The sequence below is a fragment of the Merops nubicus genome, unplaced genomic scaffold, assembly GCF_000691845.1.
Source record: "Merops nubicus isolate BGI_N331 unplaced genomic scaffold, ASM69184v1 scaffold6203, whole genome shotgun sequence".
NCBI lineage: Eukaryota > Metazoa > Chordata > Aves > Coraciiformes > Meropidae > Merops > Merops nubicus.
The window spans coordinates 1-12,951 of record NW_008600848.1 but is presented as its reverse complement, the minus strand read 5'-3'; the positions used below and the strand labels follow the sequence as shown (position 1 = coordinate 12,951).

The following is a 12,951-nucleotide window of genomic DNA, read 5'->3' as shown; positions in this document are numbered from 1 at the left end:
GGCCCGTTAATCGGTTTGTTTGCAGGGAGGTGTGAGGAGAGGGCAGGTTCGGAGCTCACCTTGCTCGGCACCTGCAAGGCTGTTGCTTTTTTTTGACCGTAAAGGTTCATCAAAGTGCGTGTCTGTCCCTGGTGTTAATTCTTCCCTCGCCTGGATTTTGGTTAGCTAAACGTGCAGCTTCAGTGCTGTTTGTGAGGTTGAGAACTGTAGGGATTTTCCAAATAAATTGTATTAATGTGCTATACAACCTTGTGTTTCAAGCAGACGTATGTCTCGCTGCAGTTTCAGGGTAGGAGTTAGGGATGTCCGCTCCATACAGACTGGAATGTCTAAAAATCCTTTGTCAAGATATTTTTTATCACAGAATCCTAAGCATTAGAGATGGAGGAGAAAAGAAAACCTCCATGGTTTGTTCACCCACAGCCCTTGCTGACACAAGCATGGTGTGTCTGTGCTTCCCATGGGTCGGCTGGTCTTTGGGCTGTGGGCTGTACAGAAGCTGGTGCTGCAGGATTCTGACCCAGCGCTGACGGATCAGGAGGCGATTCTTGAATGAATTGGCTGTAACTGTAATTGTTTTTTGTATATTCCATGTGCAAGGGCTCCTGCTGCTGTCACTGGGAGGCTATGCTGCACATTGCTAGGTTGTTGCCTGGGTTTTCTTTTTTTAATAGTTATTTTGTTTGATTACAGCAGTGAGTGAAGTTCCCAAGTAGTTAGGCGGTAGGCAAACAGTAGAAGATGGTCATTACCCTAAATTCCTTAGAGTATAAACCCGTTGGTTATCCTTCCATAACAAAGATTAAATAATCCTTGTTCTTTCCTGGTATTTTTATATAAAATTCCATTGTGTACATGATATCATCATCTCTTATAGGAGGTACTGGCTAAATTATGTTTTCAGCTCTTACTTCTCATTTTAATTCAATCCCCCCTTCTGTCCCCTTTACCATTTCTGCTCCTCCTCTGAACTCCCACAGTTTGTCAGTGTCTCTTAGTGTAGCCATGAGACTCATGAGGAAACACCCACATCTCTTCCTTTTAATCTTTCGCTGAGGAGAACTGACTCACCAAGTTCAGTTTGTGTATGAAAATACCTATAGTAGAAAGGATATTTTAGGTTGTCGAGCCCGGAAGGCTTCCTGACTGTTTTGTGGGGTTTTGTTTAGTGGTGGAAGTAAAGAGAGAAGCTCTCTCTCCTTGGCCAAGCAGTCGGGTACTCTGCACTGGGGGACGTATGCTGAAGGGTGGTGTTGCAGAGGCCTTACTCACTGTGGGAAGTATTGCAGTGAGCCTGTTTGCAGAGGTGCACACATATTTCACAGCTAGAACGCTGCTCCCTCGTTTAAGAGGATGCATTTGTGCCAGGTCACTGCTACAGAGGTTTGTGCTGGTGTGGCTGCACGGCTGCCCCCGTGAGCGGGGAGCTCTGACTGCACTAAATCAGCGTGCAGAGGCTGCTGCATCCGAGTGCTTTCGCCTGGCCTCCTGAGGGCTGCTTTCCTGTAACCATCGTAGAGCTGTGCCGGGGCTGAGGCTAACCTTGGAGATGTGCTCTGGAGGGGAGGGGAGGGAAGGGCCAGCCTTGCTCAGCAGCACAGCCAACTTCCCAGCCACAAGATGGAAAATTTCCTCCTGCTGGTGATTTTTCCTGCACCGGTGGGACGCAGCTTTCCACGCCGCTCCCTTGCTGTCATCAGGTGGAGTCGTAGACCCATGAGGTAACATCATCCTTGTGTCCTGATGCTGCAGCAGGAGCTGCACTTAAGCAGGCGATGATCTGGCATCTTCCTGTCTCCTGCTCTCGGGCAGCTGGGCTGCAGGAAGGTGATCCTTTCTGCTCTCCCTCTGCCAGCAGGCTTCTTTTCAGCACTTAGCTGAAGTAGAAGCGGAGGTTAGAAAATAATGTCAGTTGCACAAACACTTTGACTTCAGCACTGCCTTTTCTGCTGAGTCCCAGAGGAAGCTTATTGTATCCCAGTCCTGTCAGGTTCAGGTGACATCCAACTGTGTAATAGATGCAGATGGATTAAATATTTTTATTATCTTCATCTCTTTTTTCCTTGCTTTGTCATGGGTCAGCATCCTCCTTCTCCCCAGAATCCAACTGTTAAACTCCCCACGCTTGGGCTAGGGATTCCCAATTCCTGTGCTAAGCCTGACCCGGGGAAACCCTTTGTTGGGATGGCTTTTGTCTTACTTCAGTCCAGAAGTAAACCCAGCAAAATAGGAGCATTCATCACCAGTCAGTTAATGGTCTGTGGTTCTCTGCATTCCAGTGTTGTTTCTCCATAGAGAAAATAAGCACTGTTGTTTCATGTCTAATGATGCTTCTGCATGCTGACTCCTGAGCATTTTGGGGTCTGGCAGAGCAGCTGAGGACTGGATGGCTTGGGTGCTTAGGTCGGGTGTGAAGCAACTCTGCAGGTCCTCAGCACAGCAGTGTCTAAAAGCCGAGGCAGAGGTGGTGGCAGGACTGGGGCAGTGCTGAGGCTTTTGTTCCCAGGTTGCTAATTCAGATTCACTTGGTTGCCAACGTGAAGTGACATTTTCAGGATGGGACCTGGTGGGCAAAAATTTCTGAAAGCAAAGTTTATAACTGGTGCCAAATTGGCCTTTGTTGGCAGTTTCCACAGAGAAGCCAAGGATTTGATATTCCAGAGCTCCAAACTCTCCTTCCTGGAGTGAATCCTTTCATATAAGGGTTGAAGCATATTTGTAAGGCAGAGCAGAGGAGCTCCCTGCCCACATTTTAAGCATTCTGCATAAAAATAGAGGGGTTTAAGTTATGCCTTGATAGATGTGATGCAGCTTCATGTAGGGATGTCCTGAAAAGGTTGAGCAAGGTAATTTAGCCTGCCGGGGATGCTGTGTTCCTGTGGCTGTACTGTGGCTGTGCTGTGTTCCTGTGTGTACTTGTGGAACAAGGATCTGTGCACAGCCTGGTGCTGTGCAGGCAAACACATCAGTCTCCAGAGCCAGGGCAGCTCTTCTGATCAGGCTGATCAACTTTTATGAACTAGAGTTTCACATGCAGATTTTATGCATGCCAGAAATAGGGCGTTTCTTCATGTGGAACATTACTTCCCTTCAGTAATCTCTCTCTCCTTCTGAGAATTCACTATCTTTATGTGAGAGCTTTTGGTGAAAAAGCTGAGACGAGTCGGAACCCAGTTGAAGAGCGTGAAATAATCCAGCATCATTCCAAGAAATCATTGGAGGTGTTTGAAACAGCTTTAAAATTAGCGCTTGGGATACAGAAACATTGTCTACATTTTCTTGTTTGTACCACATCTTCTTCCAAATTTCAGGACATGCAACCAACAGAGAGTTCATTTAGTTGAGTGTCTTTACTTGTTTGTGCTCTTCCTGCATTTATTGAATAAATTCCATGAACTCCAGCCAAGAACTGTCTGTCTTTCATCTGGGCCCGCAGCGCAGCCGAGCCGTGCGCCTTGTCGTTTGACTCGCATGGAGAGACTTCAGGCTGTTCTAAGGCCACAGATTCACCATGCTTCCAGGGTGCTCAGCAGTTGTGAGAGTGGTAATAAGGTTTAAGTGCTGCATGTCTTGAATGCTTACTCGGCTCTGCAGCAGCTGTCTTTTAAACTAAGCCTCCCGAGAATCTCTTGAGTTTAAAAATACCTTGGTAGCTTAGCTAGTACAGCGAGATGTGATCTGCAGTTAGTCCTCCCTGGCTGCCACCTTTTGTTTATCCAGGGTCCCATGAAAGCCAGCAGTGGGCACAGATTCACCTCTGCAGATGCAGCCCATGGAACAATTTACCAGATTGCTTTACAGCTGCCCTTCCAAGAGGGGGAAAATACGAGCAAACCCTGTAGGGCTGCCACGGTAGGGGGTGAAGGTATGCTGTGAAACTGAGGTGTCGGAGTAGATGTTTGACAGCTGTTTTCATCTGCCTGTGGAAAGGTAAAAGGATATGTTTTAATGATGGTAAAAAATGGCACTTTGTAGCATAGCATGTGTTTACTTCTTTATGCTTCCCTCTGAGATGAAAGTACAGGGATGTGTGCTGGTTTTTTTCCTGCCCTTCATCTCCTGCTCTATACTACCTGGATAAGCAATATTTTCTTTCCTGAATCTCTTCCATTCTATTAAAATTTTGAGGAATGCTTTTTAAACACCAGCCATTAGACGTATAGCTACAGTGTGTTGTTTCTTCCCTTCCAAGAGAGGAAAATCATTTTGTGCAGTCATCTTGGCTGGAAAATTAAGTTAAAACAAGAATCTTGTCTGCTGTAAATTTAGTGCTCGATCAGAGTTAAGTAGAATACATGGAGGAGATGCATTCCTAACCCAAAAAGATGCTGATAGCCTCACTGTTCTGCAATCAGCACAATAAGGGAGCACTTGGCTCCCAAGGGAGGATCCTTCAGGAGCCTGAAATTGCCCAGTCAGTAGAGCATCATTCTCTCAGTTGGAAGGTACAGGTTTTGAATCCCTGATCAGGTACAGGCTGGGGTGTTTATTACTTGCAACTCAATGTATAATAATAAATTTCAGTTTGTAATTCCCAGGAGAAATGCTAAGGCATCTAGCAAATCAGCTGGCACTCTAAAAACAAGTGTTGATGCTAAGTGACTTCTGTTAAACATCTGATGTTCCAGCTCTTACTTCTACAAAACTCCAAGGGAATACTAAAATAGTTTCCTGTGTAGAAAGTGTGAGGGTTTGGCGTTTAAGGAGTTTAATATTATAGTCAAATAGGAAGAAATTCTGTTTCAGGCAGAGGGAAGCTGTGTGAGCTCAATTGTTTTATCTTGTACTCTCATTTAGAGCATGGAAATAGGTTGTTTGTAAGTAAATGAGGTTTGGCACCTGTTTTTTTTGGAAAGCAGTGATTTGTGCTGGCTATTTGGATGTCTCCACTTGGACACACCCTTTTCCCTGAACAGACATACTATGTGTGATCTTTTTTTAGGGTTGACAATGGATGTCAAATGCTTTTCTCTAGGAAATGTGTGACCTTTTATACTGTTTCTTTTGCTTAATTCGTAACATGTTCTCTTTCCCCTACCAAAGATAAAGCCACAAACCCGTCCAACAGGCAAGAAGACTGGGAATACATCATTGGATTCTGTGACCAGATCAACAAAGAACTTGAAGGGTGGGTGTCCCAAACTGCTCTAGATTTAATAAATTAAAATTCAGAGTTTAAAATACATAATTCCATCATCAAGCTCTCATAGTTTCTTTTATAGATAATGATAGTTCAGGGAAGCTCTGTCTACAAAAGAAAGAAGATGCTGCCAAGAGTGGTTTCTCTTTTGTGAGAGGCAGCAAGGCTCATACAGGCTGAGCATGAAGAAAGGGAATTTTGCATCCACCTCTAATGTCAGCTTCTGCAGCTGCAGGGCTCTCACAGAGCCAAACTTACTTTCTGCCAGTCTGTAAAATGGGGCTGTAACTCCTACTGCCTGACAAGGCTTTGTGTCTTTAAAGTCTTCACAGGGCTTAGCTGAGGAAGCCTCATGGGTCACAGCATCCCTGTAAGCTAAGGAAAAAGTGTTTTCTTCTGGAAAAAGGCAGCTAATGCAAGAGAAATGAGGTGATTTCCTGGGCTGGGGACAGTGCTGGGAGTTGTTTGGCCCCTCCCAAGCAGGAATCTGGAGTTGCTGGCTCAGAGTACCAGCCCTCGCTTCCTTTTCCATGTACACAACACCCCGGCTTACGAGGGTGCCCTGGACATCTCTCCTTAGCCTTTGTACACTGAGGGAGAGACAAAAACTACTAAATGGCCTTTCCTTTTCATTATGTGAAATGCATCTTGTTTAAACAGCAGAATTTGTGAAAGTCTGGAAACCCTTTGCAGTGCTTCTGCTCTGGTTGTAACCGGGATCTGCTTTGTTTCAGGCCACAGATAGCTGTGAGGCTCCTGGCTCATAAAATCCAGTCACCACAGGAATGGGAGGCAGTCCAAGCCTTGACAGTAGGTAGCTCTTACCCCTCCTCTTAAACCCAGTTATATATCATTTTACATCATCTGTGCAGAGTGTCAGGGGGCACAGTGTGTGTCAGGGGGGATGACTTGGGCTAGTTCTGGGCCTGAATGCCCTGACTCCCCTCTGCTGGGGGAGCAGACAGCGAGGGCGACCACAGTTAGGTAACAGAAGCATCCAGATTGCTCCTAAAGCAGTCAGAAATAACTCTGGTTTGGTTTCAGCTGCTTTTGTTACCTTCAGGCAAGATTTGTGTTCATTGGTACCACACCTAATGGTGAGATAGACCCATATGTAGATGACTGAGGGTGGGGGACCAGCCTGTCTCCCCCTAAGGATGGGCGGTTGGTGCCTGTATCATGGAGCAGGACCACGGGTCTCACTGACATGGGTCCTTCAGTCCCTCTATAAGCAGAACACAACTACACTGTTACTGAGGAGTTTTGGTGTTCATTTCAGCCCGTTTTTGTTACTTGAATGCAGGTGCTGGAAGCTTGTATGAAGAATTGTGGGAGAAGATTTCATAACGAAGTAGGGAAGTTTCGTTTTTTAAACGAGTTAATAAAAGTTGTGTCTCCAAAGGTTAGTCCCTGAGCCTTATGGCTGTATTTACTTCTTGTTTGGCCTCCATAAGCTATAGACAACATCCAAAATGTTTGCAGAGTTCTGTCTGGCTCATTGCATTTATTAGCCTGTGTTCAAGAGTGTTTGTTAACTAAGGTCTGGGGTTTTTTAAATGCTCTGCTTAGTATTGTTCTCAGTAAGTTGTACTTACTAACCATCAGTATATAGTCTCTGTACTGTTCTAATCCTTCATGTAACTCAAGGGCTCCTAAAGCTTGGGCTGTGTTTTAAAAACAAACCAAAAAAACACCCCAAAACCCCCCAGACAACTCCAGCATCAGTGCAAGAGTGGTGTGACACTGAGTTAGAACACCATAGAATTCTAGCCCTTATTCTGCTGCCAGCTTGCTGTGTGAAGAGTGCCTGGCTAAGTCCCTCAACAGTCCTAGAATCACAGAATCATGATAAGTTTAACCTGGTGAAAAGCAGACAGAGGCATGATTGATGGAGCAAAGTATTCCCAGATTTTTTCCCCTAAGACAGGGGAGGGGGTGGTTATCTGTGCTGCTGTGATTTTTAAATAGCAAAATCCTGGAACCAACAGAATAGCTGTTGTTTCTTTTGCTGAAGATAATCACAAAGGTTCTCTTCACCGTTGTTTCAAATATATTAGAGAAGCATTTTTTCCTCTTAAGAGGATCTATCTTAGATCATCTTGGAACTTAGATTATACATCTTTTAATGCATATCTTTGAACTTCCATTCTGTGTGTTTGGGTTTTATATTTTTAAAAGAAATGAAGAATGGGGAGAATTTACTCTTGTTTTCACCCTTAGTACCTGGGAGACCGAGTCTCTGAGAAGGTGAAGACCAAAGTCATTGAATTGCTGTATAGCTGGACAGTGGCACTGCCAGAAGAATCCAAAATCAAGGATGCCTACTACATGCTGAAGCGACAAGGTAGGGAGTCAGCTGCTCGTTCATGCATTCTCTCCAGCCTGTGCTTTAAGCAGGAGTGGCTCAAAATACACAGCTTCTAATTACATAGGGTCAAGGCAAGCTCTGAGGGGAGACAGAACGAGGGAGAAATTCCCTGAAAAGCTTCTCGTTATATTTAAATGCCTTGGGCTGGATTGGGTTGGCTTTTTTCACTAGATTAATTAAATATCTTGCAAGTACTTTGTGTTTACAGGGCTTTTTTTTGAGTTTCTCTGGAACTAGTTATTAAATGATTTGAACAAGTCTAATTCAAAGTGAAATAAGAGCCTCCATGTAGCCTTTTGTCTTCTTAACTAGGTCGCTTTACAATTGTACTTTTAGTTTAACTAATGCAGATTTCTTGTGTAGGCACAGTGAAAAAAGCTCAGCTGAGAAGCATGCAGCTTCCACACAAGAAAAGTTGGTTCCAGGGGAGCTCTTGAGGTAGAGCCCAAATCTAAGGATCTGACAATGGACCAAGGAGGGAACTTAGCTCTTTCCCCACTCGTGGTTCAGAGTCTGCTCCTCACCCCATTGTGCATTGCTCTCTGCTTTCCTGCTCAGCTCATTTCTACAAACAAACGTCGTGCCCTTGAGTTTGCACAAAGCTGGGTCATGTGGGGCTTCTCTTACTGGTTCAACAGCTCAGATGAAGGGAGAGAGACAAATGATGGAGAGCTGTTGGTTACACTGTGCTATTAGAGGAGCAATATGGACACAGAATGCATTTGATGGCATTTTAGTCTTTATCAAAGAAAACCTGTTGTTTTTCCAGCTAGTGTGCTCAGTGATTCTGCTCCTGTGCCACTGAGAGTGACTGTGTTGGCTTTGACAGCAGCATGTGGGTACCTGGGTGTGCTGCCCAGTGTGACTGTGTGTGCAAACCCACGGGGTTCCCTCTCTGCTTTCAGGGATCGTTATGTTTGACCCTGTGATTCCTGCAGACAGAACCCTGATTCCTTCTCCACCACCTCGTCCCAAAAACCCCGTGTTTGATGATGAGGAGAAATCCAAGGTACAGTGAAGATTTGTATCATAATCACTTTTCGTTAGTGATTACTCAGTGTGCATGTAGAACAAAGTAGCATACTAATTTGGCTTTTATTTTTGGAGTTGTGCTGTGTATTTCCACAGAACTCATTGCTTTGTCCACCTGCCTAACCTGAAGTTCCAGTTAAGGTCTGGCCTGTGTTACCTTTACAAGGTTATTCCTGATTAAAGTGCCATCCTGCTGTAGTATTAGAAGGCAAAGAATGTTTCTCACACAGGACCAAAAATGACATATGGGAGGAACTATCTAGTGTCAGAAGTCTCTGAGATTTCACACTGTATGTCCCATCTAGAAGCAAGAATGCTGCAACTCACATAAAATAATATCCTGCTGAAGTCACTGTAACTGTGAAGGTGGTGTGAGCTTTACAATAGTGGGCTCTATCTCTTCCCCTGAATTGTTTCTGTCACTGCTTCCCTTTGGCAAAGGGTCTTTATTTGTTTCCTGAAGATCCTCTTCTCATCTTACAGCTTCTAGCCAAACTGCTGAAAAGTAAAAACCCAGATGACTTACAAGAGGCCAACAAGCTTATAAAATCTATGGTAAAAGAGGTAAGAAATTCCTGTAAGATTACTCCCAGTCAGCAGTCTGCTTTCCAGGTTTTAAGCAATTTGACTTCAAAATGATGGAGAGCTCTAGGATCATGTGAATGGCAGAACTTGGGTTTGTCAGGCTCTGGGAACATTGTGTTAGTAATTCCCTTGGTTAAGCTGTGGGAACTGAATGAGACTGGTCATCAGCAACATCCAGCCTTTTATTATTTTTTAAAACCTCTAACAGTGCTAACTTGCATCTAGTCCCCATCATTACCAGGATAAAGGGGGTGCTGTCTGACAGCTTAGTAGGGCTCTGTGATATGAATGTGTTGTGATTTTGACTCTAGCTTGCAACTGGGAGATTTTTGCATCACAGAAATGTCTACAGCTGGTGTTTCTGGTGGAGGACAGGTCAAGGATTGAATGCCCCTTGTAGTTAACTACAAGTTCTCATCACTCAAGGTGATATTTCACGTCAGGGCTTGGTGGGAGCATTGCAGTACCACTTCTGGAGGCTGAGGACTGAGTTATTGAACAGGGTCTTCTCAAAACCAGCATCATGGGAACACGGTCCTGTTTGTAGAGATGTGATATATCCACCCATGGCAGTCATGAGAAATCCTGGAGTCCAGGAAATGACTCACTGTGATTCTGGCCAAAAAAAATGATAGCTCCTAGTCTGAAGAGGAGAGGTTTAGGTTATGAAATGTTTCCATTAAAGCTTCTCTTGTACCCAGGGCAGACTCTCCTACATCTTTAGTTGGGATCTCAAAGCAGAGATGGGTGGACATTTTGTAGGGAGAGTGCTTGTTAATCCTCGTAAATGTTTTGTTTCAAATACATCTTTTTTGTAAAGTGGCATGACCCAAAACAAAAAATGTCTTCTGAAGAGGTCAGAAAACAACCCTAGTTAGTGATATGATTATACATTAAAGTCTATTTAATGAGGCTTTTTGGAAATATGTGGGTATCTATCATTTCAGAATGATGGTGAAAAGAAGATAAGCAAAGATTCACATGAATGGAGAGGTTTGGGGATTTTTACTAGCTTAATCTGAAGTAGATATTGCTTGACATGATTTACAGCTAACACCTGCAGTTGTGATACTTTGCACTTTTACAGGGAAATTCACTTTTTGTCTGTGTTTTGCACCCTGAAGGATGAAGCTCGGATTCAAAAAGTGACCAAACGGATGCACACGCTGGAGGAAGTGAATAACAACGTGAAGCTGCTGAATGAGATGTTGGTTCATTACAGCAAAGAGGAGTCATCAGAGGCTGATAGGGAGCTCATGAAGGTGGGTCTGAGCAGCTCCTTCTTCCCAGAAATCCTGCAGTCAGTCCGTTCTTCTCCCAGGCTTGAGTGTTGCAGAGAATTACAAACAGTGCAGTAAAATGGAAGGCAATGGTGAGAAATGGGCAGTTGTTGGAGACAACAGGAAATAAAACAACCGTGTTTTTAATGCCTTTCACCAAAGGTCTGAGTGGGTAATAGCTCAATTTTGCCTGTGGCTGAAGTGAGGTATGGCTGTTCCCCAGAGTTGCAGCGTGGCCGAATCAAGAAGCCGCAGCTTTTAACTCTTGCTCCTGTTAGGGTACACTGACTGAAAATCGTAACTGTCCCTTGCAGCTCTTGGATGGGTAAAATAAAGGCTGACTGGGACAGAAAATATGTCCTCCCCTTCAAAGGAAGAATATTAGTGAGTGTTTTAAGGCTGGGAGAACATCAAGAAGGTAGAAATCAGAAGAGCCACCAGGGATTCTTGGGTAGCCTCAGGGCCTTGAAGAGTTGCACCTTATCAAACTAAAAAAGTTAAAACTATTAATTTTTAACTACAAGCTCCTGAAACAGTGGTAAGAAGATTAAGAAACTGGCTTGTTTCTGTGAAACATTTCCTTCTTGCCACCTTTCCTCTCTGTGGTTGCAGACTCTGAGCTGTGTCTGCAGCACAACTGAAGCATAATTGTTGAAGCACGGTTCTGCTCTTCTTTGGGCTTTTCAGAACTAGGGCTATACAAGGAATGAAAGTCTCTTTGGACCAGGGCTGGCCCCAGGTGCTGATGTGAGGGAGAACTGGGAGATGTATTGGAAGTGCAGGTTGTGTTCAGACTCCCAGGCAAGTGTAACTCTTCACAGCTCTGTTCTAGGGCAGGGGATCTTGGTTGTCCAGCCACGCTGGTATGTTCAGCACAGGGAGACTGGTTTATTCTGGGCTTTCCAGTGTGTGCCTGGGAGTCATTCTGTGCTGAATGGTATTGCTGACAGTGGCTCCTGGGTGATGAAACCCTGTGTCTTAATCTGTCTTCCTAGGAGCTCTATGAAAGGTGTGAGACCAAAAGACGGACGTTATTTAAGCTGGCCAGTGAGACAGAGGATAATGACAGCAGTTTGGGTAAACAAAGCTCCACTTCTTTTTTAATTGCTTTTGTGACCTGGGACTGTGCAAGGGCTCAGCAAGGGAAGAGCTGCTTCAAAGACACCGCCTCACTGTGGATGCACTTTGCTTTGAGCAAGCAGATAAAAGACAAAATCCTTGCCTGTTTATGCTTATCATTTAAATTCAGGCAACGACTTGACAGCAGAGTTGGTGGTTAGAGAGGCTGGGGTGATAATGGGGGATAGATGTGGCTTTGGAAAGGGAGGGAAGTTGCTGTGGGGAACAAAGCCTGGGACTCGTTTTTTCATTGTCAGTGTAACATGCATGAAGCTAGAAGGGTTAAGGTGTTTAAGCGCTTAGAGAGGCATGGCAAAGACAGAGAAGTGGAGCTCATAGCAAATAATTACTTTTTTCTTGCTGATTAGTTGATAACTGAGTACTCACAGCATTAGTGGGAGCAAAGTCACTAAAGTCTTGGAGGTTGTTTTTGTCTCTTGCATGTAGGGGATATTCTGCAGGCCAGTGACAATCTATCCCGTGTGATAAACTCCTATAAAAAAATAATAGAGGGGCAAGTGATCAATGGTGAAGTGGATCTCCCTGTCATGTCTGTAGTGGAAGGTGAGTTCCTGGGAAATGAGCTGTTTAATTTTTTTATCCTGCCATTCAAAGTCTTTTGGGACAGGGTTTCCTTTTAACTGTGGTAAAGAAGGCTGTGAATGGTTCTTGTGGCAAACAGCTTGAGAGTCTGGGTGGGACAAGACAGCTCCTAATCAGTGGATAAATAACACTCAACGTGAGCAACAGTGCTGCAGCTTTGCATTTCCCATTGCTCGTTCCATATTATTGAAACCTTTGATAAAAGGGGTCCTGTTCCTGGCTTTGCCAGCAATTCCATTTGTGAATTTAGGCCAGTTGCACACTTCACACTCCAGCTTCACCACTTTAAGCCCTGGATGTGTGTGTGGCAGAATTATTGTACGGGAGTTACTTGAACATTTCCACACAGAGAGCAGTAGAGGAATACATGATGCTGCCAACAGCATCTTACAGGGACAAAACTCTCCTAAATAGGAAGGTCCAGACAACATGAATTTGTCTCTCCTCTCTTGCTCTCTGGTAGCCTTTATTTATTGGAAATCTGTAAGATCTCCCAAAGCCTCATCTGAGCTCAAAAGTTTTTGAAAAGATATGAATTGTGCTACAGGAAGTACTGGGGAAGGAGCAGTAGTTGGAGCAGATGTTGCTGTCTATGTAGAAATTTCCAGAGTATCTGGGTTGATGTAATCAGCTCGTGGATAGCAAATCATAGAATCATAGAATCCTTTAGGTTGGAAGAGACCTTTAAGATCATCAAGTCCAACCATTAAGCCAACACTACGAAGTCCTATGCTAAAACAGAATCAGAATCTATCAGAGTTGGAAGGGACCACAAGGATCACCCAGTTGCAACCCCTCTGCCATGAGCAGGGACACCTCCCACT

At 44.4% G+C, this 12,951-nt stretch overlaps 1 protein-coding gene across 1 annotated transcript; it reads left to right on the top strand.

Annotated features, from left to right (window-relative positions):
- Positions 1 to 3,471: 3,471 nt before the first annotated feature.
- Positions 3,472 to 12,088, top strand: LOC103770526 (ADP-ribosylation factor-binding protein GGA3-like; the record flags this gene model as incomplete). The annotated part of the gene is made up of 10 exons (XM_008937789.1): positions 3,472 to 3,541; positions 5,044 to 5,128; positions 5,875 to 5,950; positions 6,444 to 6,542; positions 7,361 to 7,484; positions 8,414 to 8,517; positions 9,024 to 9,104; positions 10,250 to 10,387; positions 11,401 to 11,482; positions 11,972 to 12,088. Coding segments are annotated over exons 1-10 (976 nt in total), but the record flags the coding sequence as incomplete, so codon positions are not given.
- Positions 12,089 to 12,951: the final 863 nt, after the last annotated feature.